This window comes from Lycorma delicatula, chromosome 6, assembly GCF_047948215.1.
Source record: "Lycorma delicatula isolate Av1 chromosome 6, ASM4794821v1, whole genome shotgun sequence".
NCBI lineage: Eukaryota > Metazoa > Arthropoda > Insecta > Hemiptera > Fulgoridae > Lycorma > Lycorma delicatula.
In genome coordinates, this window is record NC_134460.1 from 1,118,815 (window position 1) to 1,141,854 (window position 23,040).

Here is a 23,040-nt window from a genome sequence, read left to right on the forward strand (position 1 = left end):
AAAAATGGAAAGTTAAGCAGTTTCCATTGTCTTGTTCACTAAATTACAATGCTACACATCAGCATGCTGGCCTGCTGAAATGTGATCCAGTTGATACACTTACAAAAAAATCACATTGATAAAAACTGGACATATATTAAACATTACTCTCAGAGAAAGCAATGACAATTGATGATTCTTATATATCATTTATGATCATAAAGGCCACTGGATAGATAGTGTATTCAATGTATTGTAGTGAAACAGTGTATTTGCTTATATATAAAGGGTGTCCAAAATTGAGGTATCATTTTAATTTTCAGATTCTAAATACATTCCGGTTAGTTAATATGGAATGTTACACGAAGGAACAATGTGTTTTTATTATTAAAACATTTTTTGAAAATGGCAAAAGTTTTCAAGTTGTAATTAGGAAATATAATTTCAGTACTACCACAGCCACCTTATTCACCAGATATAGCTCCGTGCGACTTTTTTTTATTTCCAAGAGTCAAAATGGCGGTCAAGGGACACAATTTTCAAACAACACAAGATGTCCAAAAAGCTGTGACGAGGGACATAAACACGTGTTCACTTATTACAGCACAACTCACGACTGAGCAGTTGCATCAATGTGCTGCTTGCACTAGAAGTAGCTTATAGACCAAGGTCAAAGATGGTGTGCCTACGCAACCTGCTGGGTTGCCACATGTTGCAAAGAATATATATATATATATAAACTAAAGAAGTTAGAAAATTTTCAAATGCAATTCATTAGGTCAACAACAAAAATAACAAAAACAAAAGCAGAAAACCTCGACGTTAAAGTCGAGGTTTTATGTCTTGGACAAAAAATTAAGGTTTCTGCTTTTGTTTTTGTTATTTTGTTTGTTTCGTTGTTGACCTAACGAATTGCATTGGAAAATTTTTTATTAATTTGGATAATTTTCTAACTTATTTGGTTCCTTATATTTGTCTAACCAAAGAATAAAGTTTAGTTATTATTTTATTATAAGGAGTGTCCAAAATTGAGGTATCATTTTAATTTAAAAAAAAAAATTTTTTTTTTTTCAGATATTAAAAATATTTTTATTTCAGTTTATTACAAAAAGCTGTTTTAAGGTTCCGATTTTTTTTTTTTTTGTCTTCAGTCATTTGACTGGTTTGATGCAGCTCTCCAAGATTCCCTATTTAGTGCTAGTCGTATCATTTCGGTATACCCTCTACATCCTACAACCCCAACAATCTGTTTTACATACTCCAAACGTGGCCTGCCTACACAATTTTTCCCTTCTACCTGTCCTTCCAATATTAAAGCGACTATTCCAGGATGCCTTAGTATCCTGGAATAGTCGCTTAGTATCCTTCTTTTAACTATATTTTTCCAAATGCTTCTTTCTTCATCTATTTGCCGCAATATGTCTCTTTATCACTTCATTTGTCACTTTATCCACCCATCTGATTTTTAACATTCTCCTATAGCACCGCATTTCAAAAGCTTCTAATCTTTTCTTCTCAGACACTCCGATTGTCAAAGTTTCACTTCCGTATAAAGTGACACTCCAAACATACACTTTCAAAAATCTTTTCCTGACATTTAAATTAATTTTTGATGTAAACAAATTATATTTCTTACTGAAGGCTCGTTTAGCTTGTGCTATTCGGCATTTTATATCGCTCCTGCTTCGTCCATCTTTAGTAATTCTACTTCCGAAATAACAAAATCCTTCTACCTCCATAATCTTTTCTCCTCCTATTTTTACATTCAGTGGTCCATCTTTGTTATTTCTACTACATTTCATTAGTTTCATTTTGTTCTTGTTCATTTTCTTTTGTAGGACTTCATCTATGCCGTTCATTGTTTCTTCTAAATCCTTTTTACTCTCGGCTAGAATTACTATATCATCAGCAAATCGTAGCATCTTTATCTTTTCACCTTGTACTGTTACTCCGAATCTAAATTGTACTTTAACATCATTAACTGCTAGTTCCAGCTAGGTTCCGGTTAAAAATGAAAAATTATGTCGGTCAAGTGACCCCCCCCCCCTCTACTGTCTTGCAATCTTTTACCATAATTATCAATCACGTTTTTCGATAAACTGTTTTCAATGGTAGATATCTGCTCGATAATGTTGGTTTTAAGCTCTTGAACTGTTGTGGGATTATTTCTGTACACTTTTGATTTCAAAAAACCCCATAAAAAAAAATCTTAAAGGTGTCAAATCGCACGATCTTGGTGGCCATTTTACTCCTCCTCTACGAGAAATAAGGCGATTTTCCAAATTTTCTTTCAAAAGATTCATTGTTTCTCTTGCTGTACGACAAGTGGCACCATCCTGTTAAAACCACATATTCTCTACATCTAAATCATTAATTTTCCGCCACAAAAAGCTTCGGATCATCTCCCTGTAGCGATCTGCATTGACCGTAATCGCATTTCCATTTTCGTTTTCAAAAAAATATGGTCCGATGACTCCTCTGGACCACAAACCACACCAAACCGTTACTTTTTGTGGATGTAATGGTTGCTCTAAGACAACTCTTGGATTCTCTTCACCCCAAATACGGCAATTCTGCTTGTTGACGTGTAGCCATTGAGCTGGAAATGGGCTTCGTCGGTGAAGATTATCTTGTTAAGAAAATTCTCTTTTTCTTCTTGTTTTTTGATAGCCCGAGAAACGAATTGCTGACTTAATGCATGGTCTTATAAGCCTTTAAATGGAGATCACGATGCAAAATGTTGAATAATGTGGATTGTTTGATGTTTAATTGCTGCGAACGATGACGAATGGATGTTTTTGGATCTTCTTCAACACAGCTGCTACATTCTCGGTTGAACGACCACTACGTTGATAAATTCCTAATTATAATCTCATTACTTTATTGTTGCACCTCGTATATATACACAAAACCTTTCCATCACAGCAGGAGGAAATTGCTTAGTACAGTTATACCATACCACGGATCCCACCGAATTGGGGAATCCCGGGTAACCCACTGGGTTAATCTAGGGGTGAATTCGTCATTGCAAATCAGCTGATTTTGAAGTTGAGAGTTCTAAGGTTCAAATCCTAGTAAAGGTACTTTTATACGGATTTAAATACTAGATCTTGGACACCGGTCTTCTTTGGTGGCTAGGTTTCAATTAACTACACTTCTCAGGAGTAGTTGACCTGAGAATGTACAGGACTACACTTCATTCACAATTCATACATGTCATCCTCTGAATTAATACTTGGTATTGGTTCCAGAGGCTAAACAGGAAAAGAGAGTATTTGAATACTACAGGGTGATTTTTTAGTTCTGTTAGCAAATTTCAAATATAATTTAAGAAAGGGAAATTTAAGTGGAATAAAAAAATATATTTGTTACTTACAAAAGAGATTTAATAAAAAGCTATTACTTATGTAATCGTTAAAGAATATGCTCAAAATGACCATCCTTTGTGGTTATACATGCACAGACTCTTTTCAGCATATTAGCAGAAACTTTTTTAAGAGTCGCATTGGAAATATTCGCGATTAAGTCTGTAATATTGACTTTAAAGTTCATCAATAATGTGAAGATTGTTTTTGAAGGCCTTAATATAGCCCGACAAAAAGCAGTCAGGAGATATGAGGTCCAGGGACCTTGGAGGCCATAAGTCCTTGCTTATTATTCGATCATTAAAGAACTCTTACAGAAAATCCACGGTTTCTCGAGACGTGTGGCATGACGTCTTGCTGAAACCGCAATACCCGTGCTTGAGATTCCAGGAGAGACACAAATTGGCGTACAATATTACTGTATACTTCACCATTTACTGTCTGTTTGAAGAATACAGGAATGACTATATGATGACAAGATATCGCACACCACACACCAATTTTTTCAGGATGCAAAGATTTGTCTTGTAAAAAGTGTTAGGATTTTAAACCGCCCAAATTTGACTGTTCACATAACAGTCGAGATGGATCCAAGCTTCATCGCTAAAGAATACTGTGTTTAAAAATTCAATTCCGCGATATTGCAGTCGTTTCTTTAAATCTGGAGGCTGAAACTCTTGGACTAATCGTACACGATTAGTGGGATTATAATTATACACATATAGTGCGATTTCAATTTTTTAATGGTTTTCTGAACATTAGAATATGACAAACCGATTTGCGTGGAAAGTTTTCGTAAACTTTACCATGGAGAATTGAGCAATCTTGTTTTCACATTCTCTAAAATGTCATCTGTCAAGCGAGTAGGTCGACGGTTATATGTTTTCTGTCGGAAACACTACCTGTCTCTCAAAATCGGTTTCCTAGCCTAGAAGTTGACATTTTTTTTGGTGAAGGAACACAGACAAATTAATTTGAAATGATTCTTTTCAACTCTTATACGATTTTGTAGCAAAATATTGTTCAAGAATGAAAATTCGTTCTATGGTTGTTCGTAACACGACCGGAAATGGCACAAACGTTTACACAACTCAACGAGAACGGTACGGAATGAAAGGATGTTGGAGGGTGCAATACCCTCCTACTTTTCGCAGTATACAGACTTTTGTCCTTTGCTGCTGGGTGATTCTAATGGACTGGCGGTTATTAATAATGGTTGGCGTTTATTCGTTTTGTGAAGTTTGGATTGCGTTCCGATCCAATGGAGGGTTTGTCGGTAGGGGCCCGATGGAACGATGTGCTAATAAGCTTATCTTCCATGACGCACTCCATTTCAGCCTAGAGTGGGCTGAAATCCTTTATTTAGGTGGGCGTCCTCTCTTTAGGAGAGTACATCGGAGGCGATTTTTGGGCTTACACTTTGTCATTTACTTAATTCACTTCAATTTAACTTGGTTTGAATTAAGGAAATGTGATTGGATGGATTGCTTTGGGGCGTTGCGTCCCAGAGCTATCTCGGTCAATAGATAATAGATTGGGATTTACTAGTCTGGGCGTGGTATACCTCTATTAAGGGTTAGATGTCTGCCCGCCGTAAGGGCAGGCAGGAGAGATATACATAACGCAGGTTGTTTTTCGAGCGCCCGTGCGCCAGGGTGGTGACAATTTTGAATAAGACGCCCCCCCCTATTATATATAAATTTGGACTTGATGCAGCTGCTGGTCTAGCCCTACAAAATATAATGGTCTGCGGGGGGTTTGGGGGTGTCTGGTGGTGTATGGCCAAACACGCTTTCTTCTAGCTGTCCTTGTAGTACTTGGGAGTTTCACCTGAAAAATAAAAAGCGCCCAAGCGCACAGCGAATTGAACTGTTGAAGGGGTGAGAAAGATTGCTCTTTCATCACTGTGGTATGTGGGGTGAGGAGTTAAGGCAGTCGTGCTGCCGGAAGGGTATGGAACTCAAGGAGAATCAACTCACACTGCCGTATCTATACCGGTTTAGTAACACTACTAACTTTATGTCACAAAATTTCCCTTTCTTAGAAAAAAATTACGAGACATTAACAATTGGGTAACAGAACTAAAAAATCACCTGTACTAGTGTCAAAGACTGAAAAAAAAAATCATAGCAGGCAGGGAGAAAGATAAGTGAACACTTTTTTTCTTGTACTTGGTTTTTTAAAATTCCAGAATGTTACTTACTTTCTGAATAGCCCTTGTACTTTGTGAGCAAATTGCATCGTATGAATAAAATTCAGATGAAATATTTAGAAAGCTTTGGCTGAGAGAAATACAAACGATCTTTCATCTGCATAAGAATCAGGAAAAATTTTACCCTGATTTGCAAATCTGACGATCGTAGATAGATTTGTCTTTTCAAGATGTTTGCATGTTACCAAATAAGAGTTATCACAAGTGTCGGTAGTTTTATCAGCTGAAATCCAAATAATGCGATGAGTTCATTGCATATTTCTTCCAGAACATGTATATTCATCTGGTATATTTCGATTCGAGCATTATTTCGCAAAAAAATCTTTTAAAGTAGGATTTGTAAGTACAGGGTGTCCCATATAAAATGCAACCCATCGATCACTCATCCATGACATTTCAAAAGTCAAGCTTACTCCCTACTCGTTACTGAAATGGACTCATCCAACTTCTGAACATCCCGGCAACGCAGTAGAACACTACCGATAGTAACAACGATGCAATCATAACATTCAGTGTATTGTTAGAGACAAGATGGTGTTTTCACTAGATGAACGTGTTTTCATTGTCGAGTCGTACTTCAGTACGAAATCATCGGTCGCAGTGCAAGATTTGTTTCACCATAAGTACACAGATAAACCGGCTCCTAACAAAACATCAGTATTAAGGTTAGTTCCAAATTTAGAGAGGCCGGTTCTGTTAATAATAAGGAACACAAAAGATCTGTGTCGGTGTTGAATACAGTCACTGAAATCAAAGACCGATTACTCGCCTCGCCAAATAAATCGATCAGTTGTTTGTCTGCTGAAATTAATTTATCTAAATCAACTCTTCATCGGGCGACCAAACGATTACAATTACGACCTTATCGCATTCAAACGGTTCATTGACTTCTTGAGCGCGACAAAGAAAAAACGGCTACAATATTGTCAACGGTTCCATCGGTTTCTGCGCGAGGGAATTAATGTTACGGATTCGTTATTTTTCACAGATGAAGCACGGTTTCATTTGGACGGCCACGTAAACCGCCAAAACAGTAGAATTTGGAGCGCTGAAAATCCCCACGTTTATCACGAAAAACAATTACACTCACAGAAGTCGGGCGTATGGTTCACGTGATCGCGGAAGAAAATAATTGGCCCTATATTTTTCGAGTATACCATTAATGCAGAACGATATCAGGATATTTTATTTCAGTTCATCGCACTGTTGGAAGAGGAAGACAGACACTGCTGGCTACAACATGACGGTGCAACATCGCACTACGCAGGTTCAACTTCTGATTTCGTCGAGAAATTCTTTGGTAATCGTGTTATCGGTCGAGGCTTGTGGCTACCAAGATCTCAGATTTGACTGCAGCTGAATTTTTTTCTACGGGGTTACCTCAAAGAAAAAGCCTACAGCAACAAACCACAAACACTTGAACGATTGAAATTCAATATTGAACAAGCTGTATTAAATATCCAGCCAGAAATTTTGAAAAAAGTTGCAAGAAACGCTGTAAAAAGAATTGAAGCTTGTATTCCAGAAGATGGCGACCACTTCCAACATTTACTCTAAATGGTAAGGTAATAATAAAAATTACATTTACATTTACACCGGCCTTTTTATTATTTCAATACCTACCAATATAAGGTTGGGTTGCGTTTTATATGGGACACCCTGTAGTTTCAAAAGGTCCCCTACTAAAATATGCATATAATCCAGTCTAATCACCAAAATTACATAATCGCATCTTAGTGCTTGAAGAGAACTTACAAAATCGTAATTTTTAACACGATAACTGTATAATTACAGTTCTCGCATTCAATCATAATAAATTACGTACTATCAAAAAATCCTAGTAACATAATAAGCATAGTTTTATTTATTGCAATAAAAAAAATAAACTCGTTAACAAACTGAAATAAATTTTCCAAAGTTTATTTACTATTTAATACAAGTTTATTTTAATAAAATAATGAACGGTAATAATAATAACAATAATTTAATTCCATTACAATAGTTATAATTTATTAAGAACAGTTCTTTTAAACGAACAAAGTAAACCATCGGTTTTTAAAATAAAATAGATGTTTCTTTTAATTACAACTTTTAAATATATCACCGACATATTAATTTTTTTAAATTAATCTAATTACAATCGATCAATAATCAGTAGTACATATAAAAAAAAGAAGTGATACATGAATTATGTGTATGGAAATATTATAATAATCATAATAAACAAAAAAGAAAATACGATGCGTCGATCAAGTTAAAAGTGTATCGTCTAGCTCTTCTTCTTTACCTTCTGGTTGAATCGCTACTTTTCTTAAAACTTTTGTAATTACATCGCTCAGCGATTCACGTGCTCCAATTTCCAAAAGATTCATACAACTCTGTAACCGAAAATAAATAACGTAAACATTTTAAACATTTATTTAAAATAAATAAAAAATTATAACTTGTATAATAATCTCAGAAAATTAAAAAATAACATTCTACGAGTCGGAGCGTGGAATGTTAGAAGCTTGAAAAAGGTTGGTAGGCTAGAAAATTTAAAAAGGGAAATGGGTAGGACAAATGTGGATATAGTAGGAATTAGTGAGGTTTGGTGGGAAGAGGAAGGCGACTTTTGGTCAGGTGATTTTAGAGTAATTAACTCAGCGTCAAATAATGGGCAGGCAGGAGTAGGTTTCGTGATGAACAAGAAGATAGGGAGGAGAGTGGAGTATTTCAAAACGCATAGCGATAGAATCATTGTAATAAGGATAAAATCAAAACCTAAACCGACAACGATTGTTAACGTCTATATGCAGAAACAATACTGAGATCTGAATTTAAGAGAGCATTAAAAGATTTAAATGGCAGAAAGGCTCCTGGAATAGACGGAATACCTGTAGAATTACTGCGCAGTGCAGGTGAGGAAGCGATTGATAAATTATACAAAAATTATTTAGTATTTAATACAGGGTAACCCTGTATTATAAACTATCCAAAAATACCTATCTACACTAGAGCTGGATGGTGGAGTAAGGGAATAATATTCGGTGTGCTAGATAGGAGAAACCAGGTTGGTTAGTTCCGTGCTCTGTTCTGTCATCAGTACAGTCACGAGTGAGAAAGTCGTCTATTGCCCGATGTATAATCATAAAGTTTTTAATTAACAGAAGCATTAAACCTGCAGAAATTTTAACTCTTTTAAAGGTACAGTTTGGGGACGCTACACCGTCTCAGAACCGAGTGTATATGTGGGCCAAATAATTTAAGTGCGGGCAAGAGAGTGTAGACAACAAAAGTCCTGATCGATGCCCAAGGTCACAAATCACATCTGTGCCGTTTGAGAGCTTATTGCTGGTTCACTGTTAAAATCGCATCAGAAGTGGGTATCAACTACGGGAGTAGTTTAGAAAAATTAATGTTCGATGGGTTCTGAGGTTTTTTTTTTGTCTTCAGTCATTTGACTGGTTTGATGCGGGCTCTCCAAGATTCCCTATCTAGTGCTAGTCGTTTCATTTCAGTATACCCTCTCATACTACATCCCCAACAATTTGTTTTACATACTCCAAACGTGGCCTGCCTACACAATTTTTTCCTTCTACCTGTCCTTCCAATATTAAAGCGACTATTCCAGGATGCCTTAGTATGTGGCCTATACACCTCTTCATTTGTCACTTTATCCACCCGTCTGATTTTTAACATTCTCCTATAGCACCGCATTTCAAAAGCTTCTAATCTTTTCTTCTCAGATACTCCGATCGTCCAAGCTTCACTTCCATATAAAGCGACACTCCAAACATATACATTCAAAAATTTTTTGCTGACATTAAATTAATTTTTGATGTTAACAAATTATATTTCTGACTGAAGGCTCGTTTCGCTTGTGCTATTCAGAGGTTATCGACCAAAATCAAAAACAGGTCAGGTTGCAGATCTGTAAGAGACTTCTAAATCGATTTTGGCAAGATGGGGACAATCGTCACATTTGATGAGATGAAGGTCTATCATTACTCTCTGGAATCAAAAATGACGAGTAAGGGGCGGCAAAGGAAGGATGAGTGAGGGCTGTTCATTGAAGACCAAAACCTGTCTGTCGGCCAGAAAAGTTCTTGCGATGATTTTTTTGACTCGAAGAAAGTTTTAATCGTCGATTTCAACAGTTCAACGAACTGTGAACGTAGCTTAAAATTGCCGGCTGCTAGTCAACCAAAAACCACCGACCGAAACAAAAAGATAGGGTACGGCCATCAGAGAGATGTAATCCTTCTCCATGACAAACGCCAGGCCGCAAACTGCGATGTTGACGGAAGGGATAGATTGGAAAAAATGATCTGGGAAAACCCTCGACCACCATCCCGAGAGTCCACATCTAAAAATAATTAATTTTTTAAAAAACTTTTTGCCGTGCAGAAATGAAGGTTTGGAAGAAACACTGTTTTCAATTATGCTTTTTACTTTCCCGTCTAGATAGCACTACACTGAAAACGGTCCAATTTGGGCTATATGATTTGCACCAAATCTTTACCAAATGGAAATTTTCCAGAAGTTAAATGTTTGTATATACGTGTGTACGGTGTTGGCCTCTAAATCACTTTTTATCTCTACAAATGTAAAATCTAAATTTATTTAAAATTAGTAATTAATTTAGTAATTGGTAATTTCTACGCGTAAGAAAGGAGAGGGTGGTGCATTTTTAATAAATACTGTGAAAAAATGACTGCCACTAAACAGTTAAAGGATCGTATTTAAAAGCGATAGTGCACATCAAAATACCAAAATTCGAGGCACATCAATTAGGTGTAATTAACTATAATGCAAATAAAAAGTTATTCATTAATATATTCTGAATAAAACAATTTATATTGCGGTAAAAAATAATTTAACAAATAATATTATACTTATCTCACCTGTTGAACAGTATCACCCTGTCTCAATCTAAGAACAGCGACTAGTGATAATTCACTGTTTGCCTTAACGTAACTATTTTTCTCTTTAGTACCGTTGACAAGCATAGGTATGGCAGCTCTCAAAAATTCAGGAGCAAGATCCGGTTCGACCCGTGCCAAATATGAACAAACTCTTGCGACCAACTGTTTCATCTCATTGCTGCTGTGATTCATTGTCTGAAATTAAAATGGTACATTTATAAAAAAAATATATGCAAAATTACACATTACGGTATAAAATAAAACAATGCAAAAATTGTTAGGTCGATATTACACAGGCGGTAGACGGTAATAAGTCAGTTGATGTGGTCATTTCTAAGTTGTTATGTTTTGCGAGATATGAATGCGATAGGGACAGATCGATCAAAGAAAATACGTTGTTTTGCGAATCAATACCTGATTGTATGACAAGAATATGTCTTTTTGATGAATAACAAATTAAGGGCCACTACATGATCGACAGATGACTTACCTTGTGGAAACCGCATTGTTCAGGGCTAATTAGGGAGTTTCTCACGGTACCACACTAGATGACCGTTAACCGTTCATTCCATCGACTTGCACAGGTCAAATAGCTAAGACGATCACTTGAGGGGCACGATTTATCTTTACCGGATTTCAATACAGAATGCTTATTCTTCTTGGTTACACCGATGTTTCTGACCGAGAATCTAGAAAAACCTAGTCAGAGAATACTTATTGTAATTAGACTAAAGATATCATAGTGCAGTATCCAGAAGTTGAGATAAAAAAATAAGCCTTTATTTCCAGAGGAAAGTGTCACGGGAATTACTCGAGGCATACCGTAGATCGTCCATAGAAAAGGGAATGATTAATTCATTTCGCGAGTCTCCAATAACAAACAAGATACTCTAACCTGCACCTTATACCTCACAAACCCAGAACTAAACGACAATGTAGGAAAACTGACAAACATCTTTGCCACATCAACCGGCGGTGAAGTCCGATCAACTGTGGAGATTGTCTTGATCTACTATGGCTCAAACATTTCTCCGTACGACAGGCGACTGTGTCGTCTGAGAAACTGTATCCACATAATTCAGCCGTGATTTATGTTTAGCACACCGTAACACTCGATGCATACAGCTCTTGCGTTCTGTACGGCAGAGAGCAATTCTCTTGTATAGGCCTTTGATTGAAATTACCTAAACCTGTGTGACAATTCTTTAGCGGATTGCAGTAGTTTTTGTCCTGCTAGGGAACAGCAGATCGGCTTAGCTTTCCACATGTTAAGAGGGATAAATTCATTTGCACTACTAAGCGTCAGGTGTGTAAATTTGTTAAGTCTGTATCATCGACGCGCTATACAGGCTGATTCAGAAGGATAGGGCAATACTTTCACAACTCATTCTAGAGGCTAAAAATAAGAAAAAAATTCATATAAACAAAGGTCTGAAAACGCTTAGTTAGCGAGTTATTCAGGGTGAAAGATTTCACCAGATTTTAAGTTCCTCCGGATAAATTAAGGCTTCTGAAATTCTGGGAAGGTCAATTAACGGGCAAATTCAATTATTTCTTATGGTTTTTGAGATAGGAAATTGAAAAAAATAGGTCCCAGAACTGTATCTCTCTTAGTTTCTAAGATATCCCATGTAAAACGCCAAAAATAGGGTCAAAAAACCCATTTTTTTACGTTTGACGTACAATAACGATGTTAAATTGGTTGTTTAATTGAAATATTGAGCCGTGTTGCAATTAATTGTGTGCTCGTTACCGGACTACAGGCTGGAGATGTTGAACTTTCTGAATATGAAAAGGATGCAATCATTATTATTTTAAATCTTCCATACTCTACTTTGTGAAATATTACGCTGTGTTGCAATTAATCGTGTAATCGTTGCCGGACTACGTTGAACCATCTGCGGAATGTTTTCAACTTCATCCGCGTGATTTGCTTGTCGTTCAGATGAAATATGAGCGCTGGGAAATGTACCGTTCTCAAGAAGATTATTAAAAATTATAATAAATATTTTACGATTCGGTACAACATGACCAGGATACCTACGTCGATATTCCGTTAACTGCTGCCGCAGCACTTCCATTGCAAAATCCATAGATGAAAATCACATCGGCATATTCGGCATTAGTGAAGATACGCAGCATTTTTCAAAACAAAACTAAACAGAATTCCACTTTTTTTACAAACTTGATTTTTATGCACTGTAAAGTGAATACAAAATTACACGTAATACTGCAAACACAATTGATCAGTGAATGGTTATTTAACATGTTACCACAATTAACTGAAACAATTTGTGATGTATTTAAACAAATTGTGATGAAAAAAATCAGTGTTGCCAACTTGTTTTCCGTAGGTCTAAAATTATTGTACCTACTTACACACATCTGTTTTCTTTTTTTTTTTGTAACATTTTCTTGTAAGTTTTCATCGGTTTTGTTGTTAATAAAAATCGACATGTTTAAAATTTTATTTGTTTTTTGTTGACATTATTTACATCAATCTTCTCAAAATTAAATTCTCTACAATTTATGTTTAACAAATGTACGATTTATCGCCAATTTAACAACGTTATTGTACGTCAAATGTAAAAAAAATGTGTTTTTCAACCCTATTATGGCATTTTACATGGGTATTTTAAAAATTAAGAGAGAAACAGTTCTGGGACCTATTTTTTTCAATTTCCCAGCTCAAAAACCATAAGAAACAATCGAATTTGTATATATATAATCATTCTATATATATATATATATATATATATATAAAAAGTTCATATAAACATAAGTCCGAAAACGCTTTGTTAGCGAGTTATACAGGATGAAAGATTTTGCCCGAGTTGCAGTTCCTCCAGGTTAGTTAAGGCTTTCTGAAATTCTGAGAAGGTCAATTAACGGGCAAATTCAATTGTTTCTTATGGTTTTTGAGCTGGGAAATCAAAAAAAAATTGGTCCCAGAATGTATCTCTCATAATTTCTAAATTATACCATGTAAAACGCCAAAAATAGGGTCAAAACACATTTTTTACGTTTGAAATGTGTTCTTCAAACACATTTTTTTGTTCAAGCGTAAAAAATGTGTTTTTCGTCCCTATTTTTGGCATTTTAGAAATTAAGAATAATTGACCTTCCCAGAATTTCAGAAATCCTTAATTTATCCAGAGGATGTGAAACTCGGGTGAAATCTTTCACCCTATATAACTCGCTAATGAAGTGTTTTCGGACCTGTTTATATGAACTTTTTTCTTATTTTTAGCCTCTAGAATGAGTTGTCAAAGTATTGTCCTATCCTTCTGAATCACTCTGTACATATATATATATATATATATATATATATATATATATATATATATACACAACTATTTTTGGCGTTTACACGGGATATCTTAGAAACTAGAATAGATACAGTTCTGGGACCAATTTTTTTCAATTTCCCAGTGCAAAAACCATACGGAACAATCGAATTTGCCCCTTAACCTTCCCAGAATTTCAGAAAACCTTAATTTACCCGGAGGAACTGAAACTCGGGCGAAATCTTTCAACCTGTATAAAAGAAGTGTTTTCGGATCTATATTTATATAAAATTTTTTCTACTTTTTAGCCTTTAGAATGAGTTGTCAAAGTATTGATTGCCTTATCCTCCTGAATCACCCTGTATATCTGTGTACATTTCCTTATATAGCTGAAATATTTTTTTTTTTAATAATATTATTTATCAAAAATATTGATTCAATTTTTTACGACTAACAAAATCACAGTAATAAATATTTCAAAATTTCTTTACTCAAAACATATACAGAGTAATCTCTGGATGACCAAGTTCTAACCCTACTAACGTAAGATAACAAACTTGGTCGGCCGTTCTAGATTGATTAGACCCACTATATACAAAATTCACTAAAATACAATATAAAATAAGCTATTAAAATAATTCAGCTCTTCAGAATCTCCTTTTTGATAATAAAAATAACAAGCTGTATAAAACAATTAAACACATAATATATATATATTAATCATAATGAAAAATCAATCTACTCACTCGAACGAATGGAGTCAATAACGGTTGAGGTAGTGTCTGTTTAATCTGCATTAAATATTGAAATAAATAACCACACCCTCTAACACCATTCATCGCTATTGGAACCTAGAAACAAATATAAAATCTTAAAAAAAAAATAATTACAGGCAGATATGAAATGTTAAGTTATCAAATTTCTTGGAATCGGCATGACACGACCGATTGAAAAAAAATTTTAAAAAATGTTATTAAAATGATCAAGTGAAATAGAGAAATCAATCATAATGTGTCTAGTATACGGTAAAGAAATACAAGGGTAGTTGATAGAGAAACGAGATTGATTTTGAAACGGTATCCCGATGACTTAACAGTTTAATAGCTGTAATTCTATTAGTGCGGGATTCATTAGAAATAATATTCTGTTTGCCGCATCACTCTAAAAAATGTTACTCGCAAAACGCTTACGAGGAAGAGTGTATACACAATGTTACAATTTTTTTTTGTCTTCAGTAATTTGACTGGTTTGATGCAGCTCTCCAAGATACACAATTTTTTACTTCTACCTGTCCTTCCAATATTAAAGCGATTATTTCAGGATGCCTTAGTATGTGGCCTATAAGTCTGTTTCTTCTTTTAACTATATTTTTCCAAATGCTTCTTTTTTCATCTATTTGCTTCAGTACCTCTTCATTTGTCACTTTATACACCCGTTAATTTTTAACATTCTCTTATAGCAACGCATTTCAAAAGCTTCTAATCTTTTCTCCTCAGATACTCAGATCGACCAAGTTTCATTTCCATATAAAGCGACACTCCAAACATATACTTTCAAAAATCTTTTTCCTGACATTTAAATTAATTTTTGATGTAAACAAATTATATTTCTGACTGAAGGCTCATTTCGCTTGTGCTATTCGGCATTTTATGTCGCTCCTGCTTCATTGATCTTTAGTAATTCTACTTCCCAAATAACAAAATTCTTCTACCTCCATAATCTTTTCTCCTCTTATTTTCAAATTCAGTGGTCCATCTTTGTTATTTCTAATACAATTCATTACTTTTGTCTGGTTCTTGTTTATTTTCATGCGTAGGACTTCATCCGTGCCGTTCATTGTTTCTTCTAAATCCTTTTTACTCTCGGCTAGAATTACTATATCATCAGCAAATCGTAGCATCTTTATCTTTTCACCTTGTATTGTTACTCCGAATCTAAATTGTTCTTTAACATCATTAACTGCTAGTTCCATGTAAAGATTAAAAAGTAACGGGGATGGGGAACATCCTTGTCGGACTCCCTTTCTTATGTTCTTCAATTATTACTGTTGCTGTTTGGTTCCTGCAAATATTAGCAATCATTCTTCTATTTCTGTATTTGAACCCTAATATTTTTAAAATGCTGAACATTTTATTCCAGTCTACATTATCGAAAGCCTTTTCTAGGTCTATAAACGCCAAGTATGTTGGTTTGTTTTTCTTCAATCTTCCTTCTACTATTAATCTGAGGCCTAAAATTGCTTACCTTGTCCCTATGCTTTTCCTGAAACCAAATCGGTCTTCTCCTAACACTTGTTCCACTCTCCTCTCAATTCTTCTGAATAGAATACTAGTTAAGATTTTTGATGTGTGACTAGTTAAGCTAATTCTTCTGTATTCTTCACATTTATTTGCCCCTGCTTTCTTTGGTATCATTACTATAACATTTTTTTGAAGTCTGATTGAAATTCCCCTTTTTCATAAATATTACACACCAGTTTGTATAATCTATCAATCGCTTCCTCACCTGCACTGTGCAGTAATTCTATAGGTATTCCGTCTATTCCAGGAGCCTTTCTGCCATTCAAATCTTTTAATGCTTTCTTAAATTAAGATCTCAGTATTGTTTCTCCCATTTCATCCTCCTCAACTTCCTCTTCTTCCTCTATAAAACCATTTTCTAATTCATTTCCTCCATATAACTCTTCAATATATTCCACCCACCCATCGACTTTACCTTTCATATTATAAATCGGTGTACCATCTTTGTTTAACACATTATTAGATTTTAATTTATGTACCCCAAAATTTTCCTTAACTTTCCTGTATGCTCCGTCTATTTTAGCAGTTACAATTAATAGAAGTTTTCAAACTGGGCACACCAAAGTAGTTGAAATGTAAGAGTGATGCTCAAAATGTTTTTTAAAATATTTTTTATAATAATGTTGTTAATTACGGATATGTTTCACAATTTACATCAGTTTAATCTAGAAGAAACGTGTGTTTAAGGGAAGAGGTTGAAACCAGGCAAAATAAACGTGAATTTTACATCGCAACATTGCTTGTATTCATTCAATCAGCTCTTCTTATGCGTTTGATTTTCATACCTTTAGGATTCCTTCTGTTTCTGCAGATGTAAGCCACTCTGAAAGAATACAGTTTTCCAAACGACGTATAAGGTTTCATTACGGGACATCCAGGGTGAAATACGGACCAGAATAGGGCCACTAAAAATTAAAACCGATAAATTAGAAATAAAACCGAGCTCAATACAGAAGTAAAATTCCAACAAAATCTCTTCTTCGTAACAAATTTGTCGACAGTTTTGTTCTGCGAAGGGAAATTTTATATCGCTGATTTATATGCTTACATAGTAATCTATCTATCTACGCTATCTACCTACCCAAATCTAATTAGAAATTTTACAATAATTAAAATATTGTTACGAGCTGTTTTATTTTTCACTAAATTTAATAAAATTACAAACAAATTTTTAACAAACATATACGCGTCATAAAATTTAACACAGTTTTCTCCTTCATAAAACAACAGCCAATAGTAATAAAAGCATTCAAAAAAATGAATACATGATATGGTCTACAAAACGACGCCATAAAAATAAGCAAGAAAAATAATTTTTTCTGGTTTTCACTGTTTCTAATAGAATACAAAATTATGAAAATTTTGACGCTATCATAAATATGGAATTTTTTAAATCCATTTTTTTTGTGAAATGTTGTTTTTCGGGAAAAAATGCGTTTAAAGTTTTTGAGAAGTAAAATTCAATAGCCGATGAGTGAAAGAATGTTTCCACGAGAATATTATATTAAAATTTTCAAGTGCTGAAGAAATTACATTATTCTTGCATCAAGAATTCTAGAAATTCCAATTTCATTTCCAAATGATAGATAAGGTTTCATTATGGATGTTATAAAAGAAATTATAAAAGATTAAAACATTATCAAACAAAACAACACCGTGAACTATATAGATACCTTAAGAACAAAAAAAGAATTAACATACAAGGGTTATTTTCTTTCAAGGTCAGATCAGTCACGAAATTAAAACCACAGTGAAAATAAAAATTTTTATATTTGTAATAAGTACTTACATAGTTACGCTATTTCTCTACATACTTGCCACTCCGATTTAGACATTTGTCGTAATGTGGTACTATCTTTCTAATACCCTCATTATAGAACAGAGTCGCCTGTGTTTTCAGCCATGTTTTTACGCTGGTTAGCAGCTTGATGTCTGCGCCAAAATTTTGTCCTCCTAGCCAGCAGCATTTCTCAAAGAGGTGAAAATCGGATGGAGCCAAGTCCAGGCTGTATGGTGGGTGATCAAACACTTCCCAACGAAAACGCTGCAGGAGCTTCTTTGTTATAGCTGCATTGTGCGGCCGAGCATTGTCATGGAGAAAGTTAATGCCTGATGACAACATTCCTCTCCACTTATTCTGAATTACCCTTCGTAGACGTTGAAGAGTCACGCAGTATGAGGCTGCAGTGATGGTCGTGCCACGCCCCATGAATTCCATCATCGGTTGACACTCGCTTCCTTCCCTGACCGCCTGCATCATGAACATCTGTACGTCCTGCTTTAAAATTCCTATACCATTGTCGCACTTTTCTGTCACTCATTGAAGTTTCACTGTACACATTACTTATTCGTCGATGAATTTCAGCTGCATTACACCCCTCAGCCTGAAGAAATCGAATTACCGCATGCACTTCACACTTGGCGGGAGATGCTATTTGTTGTAGACATGTTTACGTGCTAGCTGCGTGTTCAGAACTAAACAAAGTGATGCGGCATGATTGAAGACCATACTAGAGACGCTGCGCAACACATATGCGCAAAGGTTCATCCGATTTTTGCACGGGTTTTTATTTCGCGACCGATCGAACCTTGAAAAAAAAATAACCCTCGTACCTTCTGACAAAAATAAAATTATTTCGGGATGATTTAGCACTGTGAAAAACAACGGTAGATATAAGTAGAAAAGAAAATTTTACTTCAAAATAATATAACTAATAAATACGGTTAATAAAATATTAACAACGCGACCTAAAACTATACGTAACAAACACAGCAAATTAAAACCGTCCTAGTCAACGGTGGATGAATTTACAATTTTTATATATCATGATAAAAGCTATCAAGTCGTTGCATGTTACCGCAGATTTTAGAACAAACCTCTCTACATTCATACGACTTGATCCCAGTTCCGTATTCCATTTAGTACGGTGGCAAATGATAATTTAATAAGCATTTGATAAATCAGACATCGGCAATTTCAGCTTAGTCACTGAACCTTCGATAGATAGTACTAGCATTCAAAAAAAAAAAAAATAGAATTTCATTAACAAAGATAATAAATAATGAACACATTTACTTACCCTGTCTGCCATTAGGTACACAAGGAGTGTCCTGTTTATTTTTTCTTTATATTCGTCCGTGTAAATAATAGGAGCCGATTCTTTCAACGCTACCATTAACGCTGTACTGCGACCGTGTCTTAATGTCCAATCCAGTGGCAGGTCATCTTCTAAAATCAAAATATCATATAATTTGGTACAGTCATCGTATATAATTTTCATCATCATATTATCGCAAAAACTAACTTTAAAACAGAAAGCTTAAAAAGAAACGATAGTATAACCGTACATTTAAAAAAAGATCCATCAAAATATTAATTAAAGTAAGTACAATTTTAATTAAGAAATTTACATCAAAAAACTTACGTAAAAGGTGATCGGTCAAAGTAGCATGAAGTTGCTCGGGCGATAACCAGTGACACAAAGCACCGAGGCAACCGGCAGCAGCAGCCCGTGTAACATCTTCTGGATGGGATAACATACTGGTTAGCGTCATATAAACAGCTTTACGTAACGGTTCGGACATCTTATCACCAGCTGGTGTAGTTACACCTCGAAGAGCTTGTAACATTGTTTCCCTGAAATATTAATAAATATAAATCAAATAGCATTTTATTAATAATTTTTTTTTTTTTACATCAATATAGTAACCCGATATAAATACATCAGAAAAATAGTAACAACCTCCATCCAAATAAGAAGTAACAAACTAGATTAAGATGCTACAACACAGTTATAAAACCACAAACCACTCGTGCAGCAGAAACACTCTTCCGCTTTGTACATACAATCAAAAGAAACAGCCTCCAGAAAATTGAAAGAATCTGCATCAATAATCGTCGATTATACCTGACAAAGTTGTGTACAAAGAGTTAGAATCCATCAATGATACCATGTGAAAGGGGACGCTAGAATTCTTTGGACGTATCATGAGGATGCAAGATTCAAGACTTCTGAAACAGCTAGTTCGGTATAACCTTGACTTGAGAAATACAGTGACAGGATGTTATGTATTAAAAAAATTAAAAGAGGACCTCAAAGAAATTGGCCTTACACCGGTAAACACCAGAGATACGATAAAATTAAACAAGAAAATCAAGAACAAAAAACACTCGCTTTATACTTACAAGAAAAAATGTCACAACACAAACATTTTCAATACTACAGAGTGAGATTTTTTTAGTCCTGTTACCCAATTTTAAATTAAGAAAGGGAAATTTAGGTGGAATAAAAAAATGTATTTGTTACTTACAATAGAGATTTAATAAAAAGCTATTACTTACATAATCGTTAAAGAATATGCTCAAAATGCCCACCGCTTGTTGTTATACACGCACGGACTCTTTACAGTTAATTAGAAGAAACCTTTTTAAGAGTCGCATCGGAAATATTCACGATTAAGTCTGTAATATTGACTTTAAGTTCATCGAAAGTGCGAGGATTGTTTTTGAAGGCCTCGGACTTAATATAGCCCGACAAAAAGCAGTCAGGAGATGTGAGGTCTGGGGACCTTGGAGGCCATAAGTCCTTGCTTATTATTCGATCATCAAAGAACTCTTGCAGAAACTCCACGGTTTCTCAAGACGTGTGGAATGTAGCGCCGTCTTGCTGAAACCGGCAATATTGTTCTTGAGGTTCCAGGAGGGACACAAATTGGCAAAAAATATTCTTGTATACGTATTTACTGTCTGTTCGAAGAATATGGATCTGACTATATGATGACGAGATACCACACACCGATTTTTTCAGGATGCAAAAATTTGTCTTGTGAAGCGTTAAGATTTTCAACCACCCAAATTCGACAGTTTTGACTGTTTAGATAACCGTAGAGATGGATCCAAGCTTCATTGCTAAAGAACACTGTGTTTCAAAATTTGATTCAGTTATAGTTTACGAGAGACCTAAACCAATGGCGACATTAGAATCGCTTGTTTAAATCTGGAGGCTGAAGCTCTTTGACTAATCGTACCTGATACGGATAGGATTTCAATTTTTTAGCGACTTTCTGAACGCTTGAATATGACAAACCAACTTGCGTGAAGAGTTTTCGTAAACTTTTCCGTGGAGAACTGAGTGATCTTATTTTCACATTCTTTAAAACGTCATCTGTCAAGCGAGTTGGCCAACCGCTATGTTTTCTGTTACAAAAACACTACCTGTCTCTCGAAATCTGTTTGCTAGCCTAGAAATTGACATTTTTTCTAGCGGAGGAACACAGACAAATTTAATTTAATTCGTGTACGAATTCGTAGCATAATATTGTTCAAGAATGAAAACTCATACTATGGTTGTTAGAAACATGACCGGAGATGGCACAAAAGTTTACACAGCTCAAGGAAAATCAACTCACGCTGCCGTATCTATACCGGATGAGTACTAGCGCTACCAACTTTGTCGTAAAATAAAATTTCCCTTTCTTAGAAAAAAATTACCAGACATTAACAATTGGGTAACAGGACTAAAAAATCACCCAGTAGAAAGGCACAAAGATCGGAATGTACGAAAAAGTACAGGGAGGACTGCAAAGCTGAAACTATTTCATTGGACTGACTAAAGCGATCCTGTATGATCATAAAAGATAATAAACTCTATGATAAATAAACTAATTCTATAACAGTTGTCCAGAAAGTGAGGTCTGATAGGTAATAAAAGAAATCCTGTCATCAGAAGAAAAAAATTACTACTGGAATGAACTGCCTTAAATATAATGTTTTTGTCACAAGTATTTTGACTGGTTTGACAATTATTCTCCATTCCATTTTACAGTGTAGATATCTTATAAGGTCAAATAATAACTATATTCTATTTTCTTGTCTTTGTCTTTCACTTCAATCCTCTACACATTCAAATTAACTATGAATGTTTTAACCGATTATTTGCCAGTGGTGCGTAAACGCACCTTTTTCTAAAATAATTTTTTTATATATTTCTAAATAATTCTTCCTTAATCAGCAGAAGCAAACTTAGGCGGAATAATGAGAACTGGTAGAAAACCTTGGGTTTCAGACGATATATTGCAGCTGATGGATGAACGTAGAAAATATAAGAACGGTAGTGATGAAGAAAGTAAAAGGAACTATCGGCAATTAAGAAATGCTATAAACAGGAAGTGCAAAATGGCGAAAGAAGAGTGGATTAAAGAAAAGTGTTCAGAAGTGGAAAGAGAAATGAACATTGGTAAAATAGACGGAGCATACAGGAAAGTTAAGGAAAATTTTGGGGTACATAAATTAAAATCTGATAATGTGTTAAACAAAGATGGTACACCAATATATAATACGAAAGGTAAAGTCGATAGATGGGTGGAATATATTGAAGAGTTATACGGAGGAAATGAATTAGAAAATGGTGTTATAGAGGAAGAAGAGGAAGTTGAGGAGGATGAAATGGGAGAAACAATACTGAGATCCGAATTTAAGAGGAGCATTAAAAGATTTAAATGGCAGAAAGGCTCCTGGAAAAATAGTTTGCTGGAAAATATTCGTTTGGACAAAGTACGGCATGTTATTTCCAAACATGCAAACAAAGCTAGAAGACGATGTAAGCTGTGCAAAAACCACACAATATTTTTGTATATAAAATGTAAAGACCACCTGCACTCAAAATGTTTCAAAGAATTTCATTCACCGCAGAGAAAATAAATCCACAATAAACTAAAAACAATTTAATATAGTTTATTCATAGTTGTTTTTTCTACTTTTATAAATAGTTTGGTTTCTTTTTATGTTTTTACAAAGTTACATTTTATATTATGCTTTTGGCCGAAGGTGCGTCAACAAACCATTTTATTACTAACCCGTTACTGAATTTTTTGTAGATATGAAAATATTTCTAGCTTTATACACTTACAAATAGATGAAATAAACTAATTAATAAAAAAAAAAGTAGTGTTTATTTAATTTTGGCATTTAATGGGTTAATAAATGATCAA

General features: G+C 34.7%; 1 protein-coding gene across 1 annotated transcript in view; it reads right to left on the minus strand.

Annotated features, from left to right (window-relative positions):
• Positions 1-7,460: 7,460 nt before the first annotated feature.
• The window catches only part of LOC142326531 (stalled ribosome sensor GCN1-like), a 202,653-nt gene continuing 187,073 nt past the window's right edge, over positions 7,461-23,040 (minus strand). Inside the window, exons 33-37 of the mRNA XM_075369108.1 lie at positions 19,476-19,687; positions 19,131-19,279; positions 14,497-14,601; positions 10,443-10,658; positions 7,461-7,934 (exon numbers count right to left, since the gene is read on the minus strand). Coding sequence (XP_075225223.1) covers positions 7,806-7,934; positions 10,443-10,658; positions 14,497-14,601; positions 19,131-19,279; positions 19,476-19,687 — 811 coding nt within the window. The 3' untranslated portion in view covers positions 7,461-7,805. The remainder of the gene's footprint in view (positions 7,935-10,442; positions 10,659-14,496; positions 14,602-19,130; positions 19,280-19,475; positions 19,688-23,040) is intronic.